At 35.1% G+C, this 23320-nt stretch overlaps 3 protein-coding genes across 4 annotated transcripts in view; 1 reads left to right on the forward strand and 2 right to left on the reverse strand.

Annotated features, from left to right (window-relative positions):
- Positions 1–3654: 3654 nt before the first annotated feature.
- Positions 3655–14739, reverse strand: pes (pescadillo). The gene is made up of 15 exons (XM_026240683.1): positions 14561–14739; positions 14112–14191; positions 12875–13028; positions 11892–12001; positions 10694–10865; positions 10506–10595; positions 8382–8498; positions 8207–8284; positions 8021–8110; positions 6536–6666; positions 5731–5856; positions 5458–5642; positions 5237–5373; positions 4340–4507; positions 3655–3974 (listed from the first exon to the last, which is right to left on the reverse strand). Exons 1-15 carry the CDS (start codon positions 14582–14584, stop codon positions 3894–3896), a joined length of 1743 nt encoding a protein of 580 aa, XP_026096468.1. The 5' UTR covers positions 14585–14739; the 3' UTR covers positions 3655–3893.
- Positions 14740–15284: 545 nt separating this feature from the next.
- Positions 15285–20037, forward strand: p2rx2 (purinergic receptor P2X, ligand-gated ion channel, 2). The gene is made up of 12 exons (XM_026240421.1): positions 15285–15511; positions 16050–16185; positions 16372–16443; positions 16548–16623; positions 16828–16924; positions 17001–17081; positions 18017–18155; positions 18261–18391; positions 18471–18561; positions 18631–18696; positions 18941–19018; positions 19682–20037. Exons 1-12 carry the CDS (start codon positions 15372–15374, stop codon positions 19775–19777), a joined length of 1203 nt encoding a protein of 400 aa, XP_026096206.1. The 5' UTR covers positions 15285–15371; the 3' UTR covers positions 19778–20037.
- A 1400-nt stretch (positions 20038–21437) lies between these two features.
- pole (polymerase (DNA directed), epsilon) overlaps positions 21438–23320 on the reverse strand; it is a 31667-nt gene continuing 29784 nt past the window's right edge. For both annotated transcript variants that reach the window (XM_026240684.1, XM_026240685.1), the window contains exon 50: positions 21438–21681. In XM_026240684.1, coding sequence (XP_026096469.1) covers positions 21580–21681 — 102 coding nt within the window. In that variant the 3' untranslated portion in view covers positions 21438–21579. The remainder of the gene's footprint in view (positions 21682–23320) is intronic.

A 23320-nucleotide genomic window follows, 5' to 3' on the forward strand; every position in this document is an offset into this window, starting at 1 on the left:
GGAAGTCTGTGGGAAGGAAAAAGTGTGGCAAAAAACGCTGCACAACGAGAAGAGGTGACCGGACCCTGAGGAAGATTGTGGAGAAGGACCGATTCCAGACCTTGGGGGACCTGCGGAAGCAGTGGACTGAGTCTGGAGTAGAAACATCCAGAGCCACCGTGCACAGGCATGTGCAGGAAATGGGCTACAGAGAAGCAGCACTGGACTGTTGCTCAGTGGTCCAAAGTACTTTTTTCGGATGAAAGCAAATTTTGCATGTCATTCGGAAATCAAGGTGCCAGAGTCTGGAGGAAGACTGGGGAGAAGGAAATGCCAAAATGCCTGAAGTCCAGTGTCAAGTACCCACAGTCAGTGATGGTCTGGGGTGCCATGTCACCTGCTGGTGTTGGTCCACTGTGTTTTATCAAGGGCAGGGTCAATGCAGCTAGCTATCAGGAGATTTTGGAGCACTTCATGCTTCCATCTGCTGAAAAGCTTTATGGAGATGAAGATTTCATTTTTCAGCATGACCTGGCACCTGCTCACAGTGCCAAAACCACTGGTAAATGGTTTACTGACCATGGTATTACTGTGCTCAATTGGCTTGCCAACTCTTCTGACCTGAACCCCATAGAGAATCTGTGGGATATTGTGAAGAGAAAGTTGAGAGACGCAAGACCCAACACTCTGGATGAGCTTAAGGCCGCTATCGAAGCATCCTGGGCCTCCATAACACCTCAGCAGTGCCACAGGCTGATTGCCTCCATGCCACGCCGCATTGAAGCAGTCATTTCTGCAAAAGGATTCCCGACCAAGTATTGAGTGCATAACTGAACATAATTATTTGAAGGTTGACTTTTTTTGTATTAAAAACACTTTTCTTTTATTGGTCGGATGAAATATGCTAATTTTTTGAGATAGGAATTTTGGATTTTCATGAGCTGTATGCCAAAATCATAATTATTAAAACAATAAAAGACCTGAAATATTTCAGTTGGTCTGCAATGAATCTAAAATATATGAAAGTTTAATTTTTATCATTACATTATGGAAAATAATGAACTTTTTCACAATATGCTAATTTTTTTAGAAGGACCTGTGTGTGTATATATATACAGTCTTGTTCAAAATAAAAGCAGTACAATGTGACTAACCAGAATAATCAAGGTTTTTAGTATATTTTTTATTGCTACGTGGCAAACAAGTTACCAGTAGGTTCAGTAGATTGTCAGAAAACAAACAAGACCCAGCATTCATGATATGCACGCTCTTAAGGCTGTGCAATTGGGCAATTAGTTGAAAGGGGTGTGTTCAAAAAAATAGCAGTGTCTACCTTTGACTGTACAAACTCAAAACTATTTTGTACAAACATTTTTTTTTCTGGGATTTAGCAATCCTGTGAATCACTAAACTAATATTTAGTTGTATGACCACAGTTTTTTAAAACTGCTTGACATCTGTGTGGCATGGAGTCAACCAACTTGTGGCACCTCTCAGCTGTTATTCCACTCCATGATTCTTTAACAGCATTCCACAATTCATTCACATTTCTTGGTTTTGCTTCAGAAACAGCATTTTTGATATCACCCCACAAGTTCTCAATTGGATTAAGGTCTGGAGATTGGGCTGGCCACTCCATAACATTAATTTTGTTGGTTTGGAACCAAGACTTTGCCCGTTTACTAGTGTGTTTTGGGTCATTGTCTTGTTGAAACAACCATTTCAAGGGCATGTCCTCTTCAGCATAGGGCAACATGACCTCTTCAAGTATTTTAACATATGCAAACTGATCCATGATCCCTGGTATGCGATAAATAGGCCCAACACCATAGTAGGAGAAACATGCCCATATCACGATGCTTGCACCTCCATGCTTCACTGTCTTCACTGTGTACTGTGGCTTGAATTCAGAGTTTGGGGGTCGTCTCACAAACTGCCTGTGGCCCTTGGACCCAAAAAGAACAATTTTACTCTCATCAGTCCACAAAATGTTCCTCCATTTCTCTTTAGGCCAGTTGATGTGTTCTTTGGCAAATTGTAACCTCTTCTGCACATGCCTTTTTTTTAACAGAGGGACTTTGCGGGGGATTCTTGAAAATAGATTAGCTTCACACAGACGTCTTCTAACTGTCACAGTAGTTACAGGTAACTCCAGACTGTCTTTGATCATCCTGGAGGTGATCATTGGCTGAGCCTTTGCCATTCTGGTTATTCTTCGATCCATTTTGATGGTTGTCTCCCGTTTTCTTCCACGTCTCTCTGGTTTTGCTCTCCATTTTAAGGCATTGGAGATCATTTTAGCTGAACAGCCTATCATTTTTTGCACCTCTTTATAGGTTTTCCCCTCTCTAATCAACTTTTTAATCAAAGTACGCTGTTGTTCTGAACAATATCTTGAACGACCCATTTTCCTCAGCTTTCAAATGCATGTTCAACAAGTGTTGGCTTCATCCTTAAATAGGGGCCACCTGATTCACACCTGTTTCTTCACAAAATTGATGACCTCAGTGATTGAATGCCACACTGCTATTTTTTTGAACACACACCTTTCAACTAATTCAACTAATTGCCCAATTGCACAGCCTTAAGAGCGTGCATATCATGAATGCTGGGTCTCATTTGTTTTCTCAGAATCTACTGAACCTACTGGTAACTTGTTTGCCACGTAGCAATAAAAAAAATACGAAAAACCTTGATTATTCTGGTTAGTCACATTGTACTGCTATTATTTTGAACAAGACTGTATATATATATATATATATATATATATATAAAATTTTATATAGCATAAGCTAGTCGTGAGTTTTGCTGATTTGCACCTTTTTTTTTTTACATCTGAAAGATATGGCAAATTATGGCGAGACAAGCTTTTTTTTATTTTTTATTTGTGGTCCAAGAGGTACATTCACATTCAGGACGGACTATAATACATCTAAGAATACATAAGAGCCATACTTTCAAGGTTACATGATTTACTGGTTGGTAAAGTTACCGTCGTTGAATCCAGTTAAACTCTCTTAAGGTCTAGCCTTTAACGCCATTTTGCATAGGAAACAACTTTTCAGCAGCAGTGAACCTAAAACCCTCATCTCTAAAGCCACTTTTTTGTTGTGATGTCCAACATAAGAGTCTTCAGGGAAGGGAGTGTCAATGGTTTTTTCACTTAGGAATTTGACAATGCGAATGATCTCCAGAAACCCTCAGTACACACTAGACTTCTTTGTCCTTGGGTATCAAAGACCTATTTACACGAGAAACTAAACTGCTAAACTCACATGAGAGACTTTTTAATTTAGAACATACCATGGTGGTATTTACTTGATCAAAAATACAGCAAAACAGTAACCTTGTATAAGTATTATTAAAATGTACATTTTTCTATATTTTGGAACATATTTCATTCCTGTAATGCAAAGCTTAATTTTCAGCATCATTACTCCAGTCTTCAGTGTTAAACGATCCTTCAGAAATCATTTTATTATACTGATTTGCTGCTCAAAAAACATTATTAATATTGAAAAGCCATTACACTTTATTTTCAAAAATGTGATAATGACAACTTTTGTCATCTGCTCTGATTCTAATCTCACCTGCAATTCTTTAAAAACTTTTATTCAAGTTAGTACATTACAAATTTGAAACATGCAGACAGAATAAAAAAAAGAAAAAAGAAAATAAACTTTTAATTAAAGATAATCATAATCTTATGTTTATTAGATGTCAAAGACAAATAAGAAATCCAGAAAAGTGTCACTGAAACCAGTTCGGGCAAACTTAAATGATACATGGAGTTCAGTGAATCATGTACAATTTCCATTAAATGATGCAATGAGTTGAAACGAGAGAAGAACAATTCTCAAAGTCTCTCAGCAGAGAGAAAATGCACAAGAAACACTTTAATACATGTAAAAAAATCAGCACTTTTTCTTCTTCTTCTTCTTGTCGGCTTTGTTGGCGTCATCATGAGCTTTCCTCTTAGCTGCTAGCTTGTTAGCCTGTTGGAAGGTGTGCATTAGATTCATAAACACTGAATTCTGTCAAGGTCAATGAAGCTGAAACAATGAGCCAAATGTAGGTCAAGCACCTTTTAAAGTGTGAGCTGTGAATGACCACCGTGTAAGGCAGGGTAAGCAAAGGGTTTGTTTTGGTGATTTCAAATGTCAACACTGACTATCAGAAATTACTTACCCTGCCTTTAACCATAGCACTCATTTACAAAAAACCATAAAAAACTAATGCAATAAAAATAAAAATAACAAAGAATCAAAATGAAGTATTATCCTGAATCAATCTTCTGGTTAGATATAGCATATAACATTGAAAAACGGCACCCGATACATCTATTTCCAAGCAGGCTTACCTCTCTGACGTGTCTCTTCTTGCCAAACATGATCTTGTCATAGAGGTATTTCTCTCTCTTCTTCATCATCATAATAGCCAGTCTCTTCTCCTCTGCCTTTTCCTCTTGTTCGGTGCGCATGCGGTTCTCTGGTTTGACTTTACCAGGGGTCACCTTCACTGACAGACTCTGAGGGAAAACCAGCACACGACAGACTTTTACATTTTACATATTCCTCCACAAAATGTTTTATGACGTCACGCTGTGTAAATTCCAGTTATTACAAACCGACTCCGAAACTTTCATCACATATAATCCCACTATTTTTAAGAAATATCATGATTTACAATTTTATCACAATTCATTGTCATGTTGGTTTTACTATTTTGGAAGTTGTGTGAGAATTACAGCCAAAATAATTTCCCTATTATAAAGTCAAAGCCTTTTAAGGTAACAACTGTAAGTTGTAAAGGCCCCAGTATACTTCAAACAAAGTTCGTTTTTGTTCTTCGTTTCAGGGCAAAAAGAAGTTTGTAAAGGCTGAATTATGGTATACTGTTAATGAACTTTCCAACCCCCCACGCTGCTGGAGGTGGGGTGTAGATTCATGTAAACTGGACTTGCGACGGTAGCGCATATCCCCTAAACACAACAACTATGAAATGATGTAGAGGAAGTGTTTAGGAGCCAACGCGAACTGCTCCACAAAGTTTGCATTGGTGAGCCGTTTTGAACTGCCAAAACGAACTCAAAACCAACTTCATTTTGGCCTGATTTTGTTCGAAATGACATCATATCAGTTCGTTCTTCAATTTCGCTTGAAGTACACCAGGGCCTTAAATCTGCAATTTTGTGCCACTAAACAAACAAGCAGCGAAACTGCAAAAAATTACTTCTGCAAACTTAAAACCATCTTACCTTTCCCTGAGCTCTCTTCTCCTCCATTTCAGCTAAATTAGCTTCATCTTCAGCCTCATCTTCATCCTCACTTTGATCATCTTCCTCTTCGTCATCTTCCTCCTCCTCTTCTTCCTCATCCTCCTCCTCTTCTGCTTCTGTGAACAGTTTGTTTGTGATGTTAACAACCATTGAACATTCATACACAATCATAAGGCAAGAATCCTTTCATAAAGCCTCACGTGGCTTCTGTCCTCGCTGCAGGGCCAGGAGTTTGAGTTTCTCAGGAGGCACATAATCTCCCTCGCTCTCCTCCACGAACGGTGACAGATGGGGCGGCAGTGTAACTCCCAGGAAATATTCCTCTACGGGTAACAGTATCTTTCCATTTACACAGTCATACACCCACTGGGGCTGGATGTAGTACCTGCCAGGTCGAGAAAGGCATCAAGTACAAGAATATACAGTACATGTGAAGTAGACACTGTACGGAATCAGGGAGTTTTGTTTCGGACCTGTTGATATACTGTTTGTCGATGGTGGGTCTGTCCACAATGTGATGTGTGATCGTTTCGTCGGTTTCATCGTAAGTGCTGCCGATGCACAGTGATTTATCCCAGGACACCTGTCCACCGAAACACCTGCACAGTGTACAACACATTCTTATATACAGACAAACATGTTTCTTTCGGTACATATACAAACTGCTGATGCTCAGACTTAATATTAGTTTTACACATATCTTTAATACAAGGTTTGCAATTTAACACAAAAATAAAAATTCATACATTTTTAGAAGAGTAAAAAAGAATACATGTATTAATAATCTCAAGACAAATAACACTCTTTTACACGGCTGAATAGCTGCTTGATAAAAGTTGAGAAAATCCATCAATGTTCCCACCATGCTGTAGAAATGATGTCACTTCCTGCATGCCACCGAAGAGTTTTTTTTAAAGGAAATATCTATGTAGCGTCAGAATTTGGGAAACGGCTAAACCTCAAGAGATTTGTTAATGAAAAATTATTTTACAATAGGCTGGATATCAATTTTTACAGTCAAATGGACCGACACCGCTGCATGATTTTTATTGTTGTAATGAGCGGAGATGAGACAAATACCTATTTACTGATCTACTTTTGATTTAAATTATGTTTATTACTAGATTACAAAAAACCTCTAAACTAATATCTAATTCTACCTCTAAAGAACATGGAATGTGTGCCTTCACTTCACACACACACAAAAAAAAAGAAGCCTATTTTAGGGAAAGTGTTGTAAATAAGATGGTGTGATAAAAATAAGTTAGTATGTCACACCTGATGACAAAAGCCAGCGATTCCCTGGGAACTTCTCTGTTTAGGAAAAACTTCAGCCCTTCGAAGAGCTTCTTCTGTTTGTTCTGCTCCAGCTCGGTCCTCTCTCTCGCCTCCATTTTCTCCAGGTCTTCCTGCAATTGAAAGTGCATTTAAACACCACATTAAATAAAGAGGACAAAGGTCGTCTGCAATCACGCTGGTTTCATCAGAATGTTTTTTTAACACCTTTAGCATGTAACCATAGAAACAGTCTCCCTCAGTGAACTTGAAACAGGAGGATACGAAGTCCGTCCAAAACAACAATTAATCAAACACGGGTTGAGTGCTTCACCGACTCACGCTTCGTGAAGTGAGACTAAATAACAAGTGTCTTGTGACACTTTCTTTTAGTGAACTTGACATGTGGAAAATTATTGGGGGGGAGGGGGGGTTCACATAATTGCATTAATTACAGATGGTTTAGCAAGTCGATATGAATCTGACAGCTTTGAGTTTGCTACCAAACAGCTGTGCAAACTGCATTTTATGACAGGTGCTCTACAAACAAACTTAGTTACTTAAACTAAAAATAAACTTTAAGCCTCCATTGTTTTTACACTGTGACATTGTCATGCTACAGTCCTTGCATACATATACAGTTCTATGGAACCAAAAATTACCATTTTCATATCCAATTTTATGATAATTCAGTGCATACTATAGTATTAAAATGTGAAATGGCAAAATAAATAACTATGGTAATGATGACTGATTATATTATTATTATCATCATCATCATCAATTACATTACCATGTTCAGATAACCATGGCAATAAAAACAATAATTAAGAACAATCATTTTTATTATAGTAATTATTACTATTATATTTTTATATATTAAATTCTAATATTATATACATTTTAGAAATACTTCTTTATAAATACTTAACTAATCCCATCTCCAAATGAAAGTCATTATTATTGCTATGACTGTTGGTAAGGTATTACAATTAACAACCATTTATAATATTATCAGAGTGTATAATAATAATAATAATAATAATAATAATAAAGAATATTGTCCAAATAACAGTGACAATTATTTATTATTATTATGGTTGTGGTTATATGGTTATGGTAATATAATTTATTAGCTATTATTATTGCAACTACTACTACAGCTATTTGGACATGGTAATAGAATATATTACGATATAATCTAATATCATTAAAAGATTGGAACAATAATATTAGATAAAATCTAAAACAACAATATAATAATAATAAAAATTACAGTAGTAATCATAATGATCTTCAAATAACTATAGTTGTCATTATTAGTTGTCATTATTATAAATTATATTACCATGTCCATCACTTGTTTTTTTTATAGTGTACTGGTTTTAACTATGGAATGTAATATCCCTTGTATAAAGCAGAGGTTATGTTTGTAAGTCACTGCAGGTGTTCAGGATACAGACAGCTGTCAGTCTCTCGCTCGCTCACCCCTTCAGCAGGGAAATGGTCCAGCTGTGCCTCCTCCTCCTCCACTGAAGGAACTGTACGGGCCAGGCTGGCACTTAACGCTGACAGTTTCTGGTAGAAAATGTAAAGACACATATCTTTAAACACACTGTCATATTTGGTCCAACTGAATGTTGATATGAAAATAGAAAATGAAACAGTCAGTACCTCAGTATAGCTCTCTGATTCCAGGGCATAATCTTCTTCAAACTCTGATTTGAGGCTGAACTCTCCTTGTCCATCAAGCTAACAAACACCAGAATACAAAACATTGGAATGAACTGGAATTCTGCTACTGAAAACTAAAAAGGCATTTAACAGAAGCTCATTCGGTGCGTTTTACCTTGGGCGGGTAGACGAGGTTGAGGGTCTGGTAAAGGCGGAAGTTGACGAATCCAAGCAGCGTTGTGTAGAGTTCTGTAAAGGTGGCCATAACTCTGTAGTCCACATCTGTAGGGTGCTGAGGAGAGCAGGGACAGGGGTGTGTTAACAGACATTAGAAAACAATCTGATCTATAGAAAGACCTCAGCATCCAGAATACTGCGAAACATAAGACACTGTTAAAAAGAGCAAAGTAGTTGGGTAACAACTGCAGTATAATAAAAACAATTCCAATTCCTAAATAATAATAATAAAAATAATAAAATTAAACCTCATAAAGTTAGGAAATCGTTAAGATTTTAAAAAAAATGTATATTAGGTTCACTAAGGTTTTATAATTTGATCAAAAACAATATCTAGGGCTGCCCTCGATGAAGGATTTTTCTGGTCGACTTTCGTTTGAAGCATTAGTCGACTATTCACACGTGTATTAATAAACCGTTTAAAACAATATAATCAGTCTTTAATTGCTTGCATTGCCTAATAAGTATAAAGCATTAACATTATAATACTTTGATAAATGAATGATGATGAACTTGGCGACAAAGACTCATCTCCACAGTAGTGATGCAGCTGTATACATTATTTAATACGGATCAATCTGAGGAATAGGCTGTTTGTTTTCCATTTGAATTAGTTCATTTGAAAGCAGGCATTTCACTCTCTATAGATATATTTTTAATGTATGTAAGGTAAAGATATCCACAGAGTATCACACTCAAGTTCACAGAGACCGAGACGGCAGAAAGCGCATCCTGCTTGCTTTCATTATTTTACAAAATTATTTTGTTGTTATTGCAAGTGCTCACAAATAAACATGTTTACAGATTTAAAATATTACTTAAAACATTTCTTGTTATTATCAATGTTGAAAACCATTGTGCTGCTCAATGTTTTTGTGGAAACATTGATACATTTTTTAATTCAGGAATATTTGTAGAATAGAAAGTTAAAAATACCAGCATTTATCTTTGATATTATGAATGTCTTTATGGTCTCTTTTGGTCAATTTTTGTCCTTGCGGAGTAAAAAAAAAAAAACGTTTAAAAAAAAAAAATATATATATATATATATAATAATAATAATAATAATATTATATATATATATATCACTATAATATATGCATCACTATAATATATATATATTATGAAAAAAATATTTTACCAATTTCTGAACAAGCCTCAATCTTAAAGGGGGGCTACAACGGTGTTTTGTTTATTCAGAATTGTTTAGTGTTAAAGAGATGGATTCTCACGCTAAACATGGCCAAAGTTTTAAAAAATAATTTAGAAGAATGATTGAGAATTTCTGTGCCGAAAATCTTACTTCCAAGTTATAAGTTACAAGTTTTTTTTTTTTTTTTTTTTTTTGATAGTGGATCTAATGACGTAGACGATGGTGGAACTCCTTATATGAGCATTTATCTCGGAAAAGCGCACCCGCGCACACGTTGGCCAGAGGAGAGCGCACATCAACACGCTTCATTGGGAAATCATCGGCAACGCTGCATAGGATTGGTTCCAGAATGTCTCCAAATAAGTGTGTTTTTGGATGTGAGGGAAAGTTTACCGTATTCAGCTTCCCCAAGAACCCAGCGTTATACGAACAGTGCATGCAGTTTGTTTTTCCGGGGCAGTAACGGAGTGTATCAAGTGCCATTGTGTGTTCTGGTCATTTGAGTGACGAATGTTTTATAAACAAGGCCCAAGTCGACGATGGATTTGCAGATCGTTTGCTATTAAAACATGGAGCTGTCCCGGTGATAAAAGACCCCATTCATGGCAGGACAACTGCATCAGATGTCTGTCTTTTGTTGGAAATCAGCACATAAGTGAATATATGTTAATGGAAACAACACAAAACATCAGTATTATAGCTCCGCTCACGGCACGCATCCAGGAGCTCGGCTTTTTCTGGAGGGAATCGGAAAACTGTATTTGTCTTTAATAAATATGATAAAACTAAAGACTTTTTGGAGATAAGGATGCAGTACTACTCTATAGGTACTCAAGATTAAGATGAGATTAGGTGAAACTGTGTATGTTATGTACCCTTTAAAAAAATATATTGTATATTTATACTCACATCATGGGCAAACTGATATGGTATGATCCATGTGATGGTTTGTCCCAGAACCTCAGCCTGGTAATAAATACCCTTAATAGAAAGAAAAACCTGAAGAAACAAAAATATAATCATTAAGAGACCCACAAAGTTGAATCATTTAATCAGCCTTTAAAATGCACTTCTTTCATAGCTTATGTTTACAGTACCTTTCTCAGAGACCGCGAGGCGATGATGTAGTTCATCCATTCAATGCTAAGTCTCCGGCACAGCTGAATTGTCTGAACGTGGCATTTTCCCGTGCGAGCGAACGTAGAAAACAGAAAACACATAGAAAGGGCATCATCTACATCTCGGACAGCATCAATGAACGTGGGATACCTGGAAAAACAAAGCTATTTTAGAAACAGTAGGTGACAACGACAGATCATTCATAGAAAAATGGAGCAAGTTATTCAATGTGGCTACTGAGCAAAATATTTTAGCACAATTCGAGCTAAAGAAGCTAAATTCGGTGCCAAATATAGGTGACATATGTTTTGGAAATATAAGTCTGACTGACAGTTTTGGAGATTTCCCCACTCAAGTAGGAAAACAGGAATGAAAGCTGAACTTGAGATATTTCATGGTGCTTTTAATCGAAAATAAGTTATAAACTGCAAATTCATGTCCATTGTCAAGTACTGCAATATTTGCTCAAGTCATATGAGTAACATGCCCATAAAGTAATATTTTTTATCAGCAAAGATGCATTAAACTAAAGGTAAAGACATTTATATCATTATAAGGATTCCATTTTTAAAAATGCTGTTCTTTTGAACTTTCTATTCATCAGAGAATCTAATGGAATCTAATTTCAAAAGAAATATGAAGGATCATGTGACACTGAAGACTGGAGTAATGATGCTGAAAATGTAGCTTTGCACCATTCTACATTTAACAATGCATTTAAACAGGAAATAGGTCTTTCAAAGTGCAATATTTTATTCAATAATATATTACCATTTTACTGTTTTTTTTGTTTTTTTTTACCAAATGCAGCTTGGTGAACTTGCATCTAAAACGTGAAAAAAAATCGTATTATCCCAAACTTTTGAACAGTTGGGGAAAAAAAACCTAACTTTCCTAAATTTCCAAACCCTGCTGTAAACCGAGTAAATTGGACGGAGAACGAGACAGTCAGTCTAGCCAAGATAATTAATGTATCATATTCTTGTGACTTTTGGATTCTCATAACTGATCTGTTTGTGGACAGGGACTGAGACTCTTCTCGTACTGATAATACTGTTTGGACACAAATAGGTGCTTATCACATAACACTGTCTGGACACACAGAAAAGTCATTCCCAGCATGTTGCAGTTGTTGGGACAGAGAGTTGAAGTGCGCCCCCTGCAGTGTGTTCTCACCTCTCCTTGACGATGTGGTCCAGTTTGTACGCAGGCTTGTTCTCTTTCATTCTCTGCACTCCGCTCCACTCAGCTTTTCCATATGCTTTCCGCAGTTTCCGCACAAAAATCTACAACCAAGGGAATGTATAGTCAGCATACAGATTGTCCCTCAGTAAAAAAAATAATATCAGAATTTAATCTAGGATGTCTTATTTTTTATCTTTAGAACTTTTAATAATACTTAATCTTGTTCTTGAAATAATCAACCAAACCATGTGTTTTAATGTTTTTATGATTTTTCACAGAGAGAATTGCTAGCGTGTCACATGCACTGCTAGATCATGCAAACGTACAAGAAAAATTTTTAAATTAAAGGACAAAAGCTTATTCCTTAAAAAAAAAATAATGACCAGTTTTCATAGAGGAAAAAGTTTATAAAAAAATTCAGTTATAAATAAAACTTTAATAAAAAAATATTTTTCTCACCAATTTCTAACATTTTGTAATGTTATGTCACAATTGGTAAGCAGGTTCTTAACTTAATTTCCTACCGTAATTTCTTTTTCTGTAATTAGATAATGCTGACATAAAATATGGCAATTACTAAGCAACTAAGTGAAATGAAAAAAAGTGTAATTACTAAAACTATACAAAAAAGGCTAAATAGAAATGTAAAAAAAGACTTTTATTTTAAAACTTTGAATTTAGTTATTACAGAACCAAAACAATTAAAATAAACTTTAAAGTATATATTTCTTTAAAAAGTTGATATTTCTCTCTCTCTCACTTTCAGCTGCTTTCCACAGCAAATCATCTGAATGTTTCTTTGGCATATATTTTACATTGTCATTGACACTGTTATTAACTAGCAAACCAGTATTTTGCCTCCACTGTCATTTAATCTCTGGCTTGAACATGAAAAAGTGATCAAAATGATACAGATTATAGGAAACAGCTCCAAACACAAAGCAGCATCTAGCTTTCCTAAAGCAAATTCTCACCTTGTACTCTCTGAACTTGCCAACGATAGGCTCATGCAAGAGGAAGCGGATGTCTTTCAGCAGGTAGAAGGTTCTGGGTGCTGTCGAGCCCTTGTTGACCTTCTTTTTGTGTTTGGGTTCATGAGGATAGATCCCTTTCAATATGCATAACCGCCTATTAAATGTGAAGCATGTATTAATTCACAAACACCTTCAGTATTTACATCTGTTATCTCAACTGGTGGTTCACAAACAAACCAAGGAAGAAATACTAAACATAAATAATAAAATTTATTTATTATACATTTTTGATAAGATAGCAAAACAAAAACATCTGATCTTTTAATAACTTTTAAATATCCTTTATACTTTTAAACATTATTGATGTCAAATGTTCAATCTAACTCTGAGGTACTGTAGCACAAATTTATGTCATCTAGCAAAAGCTAGTTAAAAACTACTAATACACAACATTTAAAATATGACACTATTTATGCAGTATATGAAATTCTAGATTATATTAACTTTATTTCATGTAACACTAGGGGACAAAACCAGTAAAAAGTAGCATGGGTATATTTGTAGCAATAACCAACAATACATTGTGTGGGTCAAAATTATGGAGGTTTCTTTTATGTCAAAAATCATTAGGATATTAAAGCAACACTATGTAAATTTTGGCGCTCTAGCGGATAATGAACAGAACTGCACGCAACCCGCGGAAAAACATTCTAACCGGAGCAACTTCTCCAAGTTTATGTCTATGGCGAATCACGCATGTATTCATGTGTTACTCCGCAGCGGTGACGAGCCGAACAGGTTAAATAGTCCAAAAATTATAACTTATTATAAATGTACCGTAGTGATTTGGGATAAGACAAAAGGCAGTTTTGGTAGGTTAATTTATGATGTACTCGCTTACAGAAAAAGTTACACAGTGTTGCTTTAGTTAAAGATCATGTTCCGTGAAGATATTTTGTAGATTTCCTACTGTAAATATAAGTTACTTCAAATTATTGGACAATCTTAGGCGATTTTCTTTGTATTTTTTTTAGCACCCTCAGATTTCAGATGTTCAAATAGTTGTATCTCTGGCAAATATTGCCTGATCCTAATAAACAACCATACATCAAATGAAAGCTTATTGACCCTTATGATGGGTTTTGTTGTCAAGGGTCACATATAAAGTATGAGGTACGTAAAAATACCAAAACCCCAGGACAGAACACAAGTGAAATGCTTTGTTTTGTTGACCAACCTGAAATCAGCAAGACTCAGACTCAGCTTCTTGCGGGCTTTATTCCTGCTGATATAGTTAGTGGCTGATCCACTCTCATACTACACGAGAAGAAATGACAGGTTAGAAAGTGCCTTGACAAGCGGGAATATGCAGAAACGACACACATATTTCATACGGAGTCGAGTCTTAAGATGATTTAGACTTAAGAACCCTTATTTAATTCCTCTAATGCTGTAAAGTACCGCTAAAAACAGCTGCAATGAATATTAAAGTTAGACAATTCTAGTAAAAATGATGCTGTGGTCATTTAAGAACCTTGTACATGTTTATCAAATGTCATACAGAAAACACTGTTAAATGTTTAGAGAATAGTAACATGTTTAAAGCACGCATGTCTTCAGGGCCCTGCGCTCATCAGCCCTTCATGCTTTGTTTACCGACAGTTCTGCTCTAAATCACTTTCTTACCTTCTTCTTCTGTAACCCGCCCATTACAGCGGAGTTTGTTTTGTTCACTCGACGAAACCTTAATTAAAATCTATTGCAAGTAAAAGCAAATCGATCTCAGCACAGATCCAGTCGTAACGTGCGTCTCCCGAACACACGTGTTTTGTGTGACGTCCGTCGGCCAAGGACCCCTTGAATCGAGGCGCACGAGTGAATGCCTGCATAGAAAGTTATAAACGTGTTGCAATTACGCACAAAACCGTACTATACGTGTAATATTTTTATAATTTATAATATGTATAATATATTTATGTTGTAATATAAATACCCAATATATATAATTTAAGGCATGTGTACATAAAAATCAACAGCAGCTACATTTAACATTAAATATTTATGTAAATATTAAAAAGTGGGCTAGTGTAACTTAAAAAAATCTATCTATCTATCTATCTATCTATCTATCTATCTATCTATCTATCTATCTATCTATCTATCTATCTATCTATCTATCTATCTATCTATCTATCTATTTATATAGGCCTGATTGTAATGCAATAGAAATAGATACATAGCATAAAAGATAAAAAAAAAAAAAAATCTAACTGCACAAATAGAAAGTTGGCAAGACTATTAATTTCTCAATGCTAGATAAACAATATGATAGAGAACAATGGAAAAAGGGGTGTCATTTGAGTAGAGAAAGAGAGAGAGAGAGAGAGAGAGAGAGAGAGATACTGTAGTACTCAAGTGGGTGTCTCTGTATAGCATCAGTTCAGTGTGAAGATTGGGATGTTCATTTTGCAGAAACATAAGGAATTTTTTTATAAAAATGGGTTGTCTGGAATTCCTCAAAGACTTTTTCCTGGGTTTCTGGGACTATGAGACTCCGAAAATGATGGTGGTGAAGGACAGAAAACTAGGAGTCATATACAGAGCTGTGCAGTTCATGGTCATCACATATTTCATTTGGTAAGAATCTGCTTTCCACTGTCTGCTGTTAGTTTTGTACTGAAAACTTGCTTTACATCCATCACAAAATTAGATTTTTTTATAGCACATATATATATATATATATATTAGTATATAGCATATTTATCTCTGTGCTAGACAAACAGAGAACACTGAAATGCAAAACTTGAGTTATTTTATAGTCTCTGGGTCATTGATTTTACTATAAATCCAAAGAAATATATATTTTGCATAAAAGCAACTTGGTGAGTTTTTTTTGTTTGTTTTGTTATCTTTTGGTTTGTTTCGGAGTACAGCTGCAAAGAAGACGAGACGAATGCAGAAGTAATGCAATAAAAATGTCAACAGATACAAATCAGTGGTATAGAGATTTATCTATAGCATAGATGAAATGTCAAATCTAATTAAAACGGTTTCAATTTCAACTTTATACAAATTCAATTCCTCTATTACACATGAAGGTGTGTTTTGTTTTTCAAATTGTTCATGTGTTCAGATGCATGTGGATGCATGTTTACGTCATGCTTCATTTGTGCAGGCATGTATTTATCAGTCAGAAAGCGTATCAGGAGACAGAGACGCGTCCAGAGAGCTCGGTGTACACTGAGATGAGAGGTGTGGCCTTGCTGGAAGACAGCATTCAGGACACAACAGAATACGCCAGACCATCGGAGGTGAGTAAACTGCATTATTTTACTCCAAAAAAACAAAAGAGAAAAAGTTTCCAGGGCAGACCAGATATACTCAGTCACTTCAGATACTGTAACATGATCAAATAAAATGTTCCCTGTTAGGTAGTCTTGTCATGCATGGTCAACGTTACTATTAATTGTATAAACCCTGGATTTCTTAACATACAGGGTGGTGATGTCATCAGCACAATTCTTAGAAAAGAAGTGACGCATGATCAGACGCAGGGCACGTGTGCAGAGGTGAGTGCAAAACACATACACAGCTGCATATAAATACAAAGTATTCGTGTTTTGGTTGGAAAGACTGGTCCGAGTCAAAAAGCATTTTCTTCTTCGTTTTTCAGCACTACAGTGTTGCCAATGCAAACTGCACACAAGATTCTGACTGCACTAAAGGGGAAATAGATTTCGATGGTCATGGTGAGGTTTACTTCTATAATAAATACATACATACTGTACATACAGTGCCCCCCCCATAAAGTCATTTTTTTTTTAAACTAAGTAAACATGGATTAATTAACGAAAAAATTATTTTCATTGTGACCCCTAAAATAAATATCAAAATAATTTCAGAATACTTAAAGGCTTGGTGTTATATCGACATGTAAACTTGTTTTTGAACAGGTCAAAGAACAGGACGGTGTGTCCCGTACTACAACGACACATTCAAGACCTGTGAGATCAAATCCTGGTGTCCCATTGAGGAACATGCGGTTGTCAGGTATTGTGCTTTTATTGACTGATCTGTCAGAAATCAAACTGAGAAATGCACTAAAACCTCTTTCTTGTCCCCACAGAGAACCAGCTTTGGAACAGGCCATTAATTTCACCGTGTTCATAAAGAATAACATCCATTTCCCAAAGTTTAAAGTTCTGAGGCACGTCGATGAGTTTCAGCAGAGGATATGTCGAAGCAATGCCAGCATGCTTTTTAATGTTTTGTTTGATCAAGAAAAAGCATATAGTAAAACATAAATGTTATCAGAAATACCTGTCTACACAACAGTTTTGGTTACGATTATTTATTTTAAAAGAAGTCTCTTATGCTCTCGAAGGCTGCATGTAATTGATCAAAAATAGATCACAAACAGTAATAATGTGGAGTATTATTACAATTTAAAATCTTTTTCTTTTATAAAATAGATAGTTCTTGTCCTCGATTCTGATTGGTTGAGCAGCGTTCAAAGCTGTTGTAAATTACTCTACTAACATACTGTACACCTTTGTTTACATTTGGCAACCACTTTGTTGCAACCACAACCGTTTCTGAGGAACTCAGAACTGTTTTTATTAATATCATTATATTTTATTTGCTTTGCTTCATATATGGAATAACCATTTTATAAAAGCAATAAACCCTGTGAAGCTGTGGTTTACAGTAAATTTGTAACAGCTAAAAAGTTTTTTTTAGCCCGTTAGCTGTTATAAATTCACTGAAAACAACGGCTTCTTGCTTTATTTGAATATATTTTAAAATGCAATTTATTCCTGTGATGAAAAGTATCATTACTCCAGTCTTCAGTGTCAGATGATCCTTCAGAAATCATGCTAATTTGCTGATTTGATGCTCAAGAAACATTTATTATTACCAATGCTGAACAGTTGTGCCAATTAATATGCATGTAGAAACTGATACACTTTAGTCAGGGTTCTTTGGTAAATAGAATGTTCAAAATAACAGCTTTTATTTAAAATATAATTATTTTGTAACAATAAAAATGTCTTTACTGACACTTTAATTGAATGTAGATTGAATGCACCCTTGCTAAATTTATGTTTATGCTCATGAAATTGCTTATGGTTTCTACTATAGGGGCAACATCAAATCAAACAAGCCAAAGAAACTGTTACGGTGCCATTATCACCCAAAAACCAACCCGTATTGTCCGGTGTTTAGCCTGGGCTTCATCGCAGCACAGGCCCGAGAGAAATTCAGTGAACTTTGCAGAACGGCATGTATACGGCTTCATGTCAAACAACAAACCAGCATTTTTTTTCTTCTGAATGCAGTCATTTTTAACAGCGTTAATGTATATTTTGAATGTCATTTTCTTTAGGGTGGAATAATTGGCGTGTTCATTAACTGGAAGTGTGATTTTGATATGGATCCATCAAAGTGCATTCCAACATATTCATTCAGAAGACTAGACATGAGAAAAAACCAGCCCAGCTCAGGATATTACTACAGGTATGAGCTCTCTTTATGAATCCAATAATAAATTGTAATTAAAATGATAATCATTTAGTGAAACTTCCAAACATTTCAGGTTTGCAAAATATTACCGTAAGGATGGTGTGGAGTACAGGACACTCATAAAAGCCTATGGGATTCGCCTGGATGTCATTGTTCATGGACATGTGAGACCATACAGGAAGTACATTAGTGACATGTTGACGCCTCATATTAATCTCTACATTTCTTTTCAGGCGGGACGATTTAGTCTGATTCCAACCATCATCAGCACAGTCACGGCCATGACATCAGTAGGAATTGTACGTTTTTGCTGGATGCATGTTTTGGGTTAAAGTGTGAGATAATGATGTCTTAATGACGCTGATGGCAGACATAAACACTTCACAAATTGCATTGTGGGAATGATTCTCAGGTTTCCCTCACAGTGCTTGACCTGGAGTAACCCTGTTAGAAAGAGACATTTCCAGACAAATATCCAGCTTGTGTTCATTTGTCCTAATGCTTAATAAGAGTAAATGTTGTCTCCTTTTCTGTCAACTATAGTGCTCTATCATCTGTGATTGGATCATGCTGACGTTTATCGATAAGAATGAAGTCTTCAGCGGAAAGAAGTTTGATGATGTAAGTTAAAAGGATGGAGAATATTACCCCAAGTTGTAAATAAAACATTATGGGAGTACGTTTTACAAGAAAACACTATTTCAGTTTTTTTTTGCCTTGAAGTTACTTAATATGGAATAGTAACATTTGCTAGCAATTTCTGAGCAAATAAAAATAGGTGACGCTCATAAATTGCTAGTAAACTTCACCAATAATTACAAATGCAATTAACATATTTAAATAAATGTGAAATTTGGAAGTAGAAATACAGAAGTAATATTTTACAAAAGCTTGTTTCCACCACAGGATAAAATACAAAAACCTCTCATAATACTTTTTTTTTTTTTTAATTCTAATTTCATTGCATATAATGCTACACTTACCTTTAAAATTTTATTCAAATATTTGCTTAAGATTATTAGATTTGCTAGATTTAAAATCAGTATTCTGAGAAAAAGTCAGAAGATATAAACTTTTTTTTTTAAAGATATAAAATTCAGATGTAAACAGAAGTGATGACTAAAGTCAGAATTATGAGTTTGTTTTGAAAATCTGAATTTATATCTCACAATTATTAAGTTACTTGTAGCAGAAACAAGTTTTCTAGTATTTTCTTGTAAAATGTACTCCAATTATTTTAGTTCTTTTAACAGAATAATCAAAAGCTTCCATTTCTTTAACCAGATCTCCAAGGAACCCAGTCAGCCAATCACAGAAGACCTCACTCTTACAAGCTATGGCTCCACCCACTCGGACCTCTCAGATGGCGTGCCATTGTAAAACATCCTGCCATCACCAAAAACTCTCCAGCGACAGCATGCTGCCAAATATACAGCACCGTAGGATACTTTTACAAAAAGAACAGGATATTTAACTGTCGTAGGACCAGTAAGTGTAGAAAACAGCACAAAATGTCATACCGGAATCTAGAAATGCTTCAAAAACAGGCAAAACCAAGTATCTGTTAAGCTTTGCTTCAATAAATGTTAAACAATGAACACCAATTAGTGTTTCATTCAACTACGCAATGGGTTTGCGTGTATCCTCCACCTCTGAACTGTCATGAAAATGTTTTCCTTCTGTAAAATGTGACATATTTTCATGAAAAAAAACTTCAATAAGAAAAACAATCATTGAATATTCGTTTTTTATATAAATGTGTCACATAACTAAATTCTTAGGACTTAAAGAAGCTATTGTTTTGATCGGACTGTTAATGTTTTTTGTAATCCCACAAAATAACCATGAATTAGATTTCATCACTAATTTAGTGACACTAATTTAATCTGGTGATTAAAAAAAGTAGATAAATTCTTTCCAAATGATTCTCTTTTTCTGGGAACCTTCCATCAAAAAACATCTTGTTTAAGGTAAGATGAGACGGTTCCTCCAAAGAGCAGCACTCTGCTAACCTGATAACAACTCCTTCTATGATATTGGTTACACTAATGAAATTTAGGGGAAGAGGAACTGTGTCTGCCCAGCTCTACTCTAAATCTGATTAATAGAAACGTATCGATTTATGCAGCTCACACTTTTGAGGTTTATGTATCAGTCTTTTAAGTAATGATCAAGGGTATATATATAAAACCTCATCTCCCCAGACAGGAAAAGAGATTGAAACCAGATGCTGAAGAACATGGACAGTAGGACTATGTAGCCGTTTGTCTACAGCACAACATACTCTTAAATCCATTCCTCACAACACTTCTATTGGCTTATATAAAAAAAATTAAAATATGAAAGTCAACCAATTATAATTTCGGATAATATTGCTGTGTTGACAATATTTGTCAAAGCACATTTTAATTTTTTTAGAACCAAATTCTCATCAAGGCTGCACATATTTGATTATACAGTCCAATTGTAATATATTTTAAAATGCAAACTACTCCTGTGATGCAAAGCTGAATTTTCAGCATCCTTACTCCAGTCTAGAAGAAAGAAATCTTCTAAATAGTTTTAGACCCTGTCCTCTTTTGGGAGAAAGAAACATTTGAGTTAAAGTGGTGAGTACAGCAATGCCAATTCAGAACAGTGGTTGGATTCAAATTGCACAGCATGTCATACATCTCCATGACGTCCAGGTCTTTGCCTCAGAGAAAAGAAATCAAATTATAATGTGCTAATGTAGAGTGGGCAGGAGCCAGGCAGGGATATGGTTCGTCTCATTTAGATAAACTGGGTAGTTGCACCATCCTATATGTGGTTCTAAAAACTTAGAATATTCACAGAATTTAACTTATAAACATAAAAAAAAGCTATATTCAAACAGACCATTACTAATGAGACATATTAGCTGCATGCCACTATGAACAAGAGTGATACCCCTCATCTGCAAATATCATTCAGATTCAGTTAGTAACCATGAATGTCCAAAATCATAATTTGCATTCGATTACTTTAGGAAGTAGTGATTGAGGATCATTACAAAAGTAAATTTCTCATATACAAAAATGTTTATTAACACAAATAAAAAATTTCCAGTACAAGAATTGTTCCACTGTTTCATATGAATTCAGATCGGTACAAATGACAAATTGTGTGGCACAAATGATGGCGTGTATCTGGAGGAAAAGCCCCTACGCATTCATACTAAGCACCCAGTCAATGGTCTCTAACAGGAAGTTCATGTTATAGTGGGCGGCGATGTTCCGGAACACCTCCACCTGCTCAGTGAAGCTCTGTAAACAGGCAAACAAGTGGAAATGAGCAAACATGAGACATTACATGACTAAATGAACATTTGTGGGTTGTCCATTAGCTGTAAAATTTTAAGTAAAAAACAATACTGTTAGCCTGAATGCACTGGAAGTCGCTTTGGATAAAAGTGTCTACTAAATGCATAAATGTAAATGTAATGTAATGTAAAACATTAAGTATTCAAAAGTTTGAGGTCTGTAATATTAGTAAATATTTTTAAGGTAGTCTCTTATGTTAATTTTGTCGAAATGCAGCATTACATCACTTGTGCACCAATGGATCCTCTGCAGTGAATGGGTGCCATCAGAATGAGAGTCCAAACAGCTGATAAAAACATTATAATAATCCACAAGTAATCTACACCACTCCAGTCCATCAGTCTTGATGCTTGTTTAGAAGAAAACAAATCTATCAAGACATTTTAACATTAAACCATTGCTTGTGGCCAAAATACGAGTCCATAGGCCTGTAATGGTACACAAATATTACGGTTCGGTTTGTATCTCTTTTTTCTTTATGTCACGCTTTGGTATGGTTCTGGTACAGCAGGGGGGGAAAAAACTATACATTAAATTGCTTTTTCATTATTAATAAAAACAATTGTTTATTGAACAAATTGCTCTCTTTAAAGAAATTCAATTAGAATCACAATTTTCTTAAGGAGAATAATCTACCTTAGGTTTGCTCTAAACAGGGAGCCCTTTTACATTCATATAAATTTATAATTAACAACAGAGCCCAAACTTAAATTTAATTGCTATTTATTTCTAAATATAATAAATCAACACACAAATAAAAAATAAAAAAAAAGGTATGCAAACATCTAAATTATACTGTAAATTTACTCAGTGGCTGTCATAACTTGTTTCATAACAGATTTATTTAAACATGTTTTAAAAAATAAAGACATCACTAACAGGTAAAGTAAAATATGAGTATATAGTCCAGTATTTTGTAAAATGCTCTTTATTGGACTTAATTTCTCTAGTGAACCAACAAGCTGTGGACCCTAAGGTAAATGAAATGCTACATGACATTTTGTTTACTAGCAATTCTTCAATACTAGTCTTTCAATGGTTAAAACACTGATTGAGTGATTACATGAGGCATGAGATGTTCATTCATGTTTATTTCATGTTAAACTAGTAGTAAATCGTAAGGGATGATCGCGTTCACGCTGACATTTCAACTGAGGCATTTCTACAGCGATCTGTCACGCCACATCAAAGAGCGCCAATTTGTTTGAATTTCTTGATTTTTTTTTTTTTTTACTTAATTTGAAAGATGAGACTTTGTTTCTTATCAAAAGTAACTACATTAAACTGGAAGTTATTAGTTAAATTCCACTTGTGCAGTGGTTAAAACAATGCAGTATTCGTTCTGTACACGTGTACCGAACCGAAAGATCCCATACAGAAAACTTTTGGAAAAATTCATCCCCTGTCGTCCTCTCACATGAAAATTCACCAACATATTTGTTTAGTACTGTTTTCACTTGTAAATGCTGCTTGATGTGTGTATATTACTTTCAACATTTTCATTGGAATAAAGCACTATGAATATTTTTCTCGTATTTTAATTGAAAGCAACGGTTTGAAGTAAAAAACATTTTGCATTTGT

Source organism: Carassius auratus, linkage group LG30F (genome assembly GCF_003368295.1).
Source record: "Carassius auratus strain Wakin linkage group LG30F, ASM336829v1, whole genome shotgun sequence".
Classification (NCBI taxonomy): domain Eukaryota; kingdom Metazoa; phylum Chordata; class Actinopteri; order Cypriniformes; family Cyprinidae; genus Carassius; species Carassius auratus.

What these genes read in the sequence shown, in the direction of transcription:
- pes (XM_026240683.1), bottom strand. Translation starts at nt 14,584, where the DNA reads ATGGGCGGGTTACAGAAGAAGAAG. An exon ending in GCAAGTTCAGAGAGTACAAG is followed by an intron (nt 12,002 to 12,874) that starts GTGAGAATTTGC and finishes CCTTGGTTGTAG; the next exon opens with ATTTTTGTGCGGAAACTGCG. An exon ending in AATCAGAGAGCTATACTGAG is followed by an intron (nt 8,111 to 8,206) that starts GTACTGACTGTT and finishes ATTTTCTACCAG; the next exon opens with AAACTGTCAGCGTTAAGTGC.
- p2rx2 (XM_026240421.1), top strand. Translation starts at nt 15,372, where the DNA reads ATGGGTTGTCTGGAATTCCTCAAAGACTTTTTCCTGGGTTTCTGGGAC. An exon ending in TCAGTGAACTTTGCAGAACG is followed by an intron (nt 18,156 to 18,260) that starts GCATGTATACGG and finishes CATTTTCTTTAG; the next exon opens with GGTGGAATAATTGGCGTGTT. An exon ending in CCATGACATCAGTAGGAATT is followed by an intron (nt 18,697 to 18,940) that starts GTACGTTTTTGC and finishes TGTCAACTATAG; the next exon opens with TGCTCTATCATCTGTGATTG.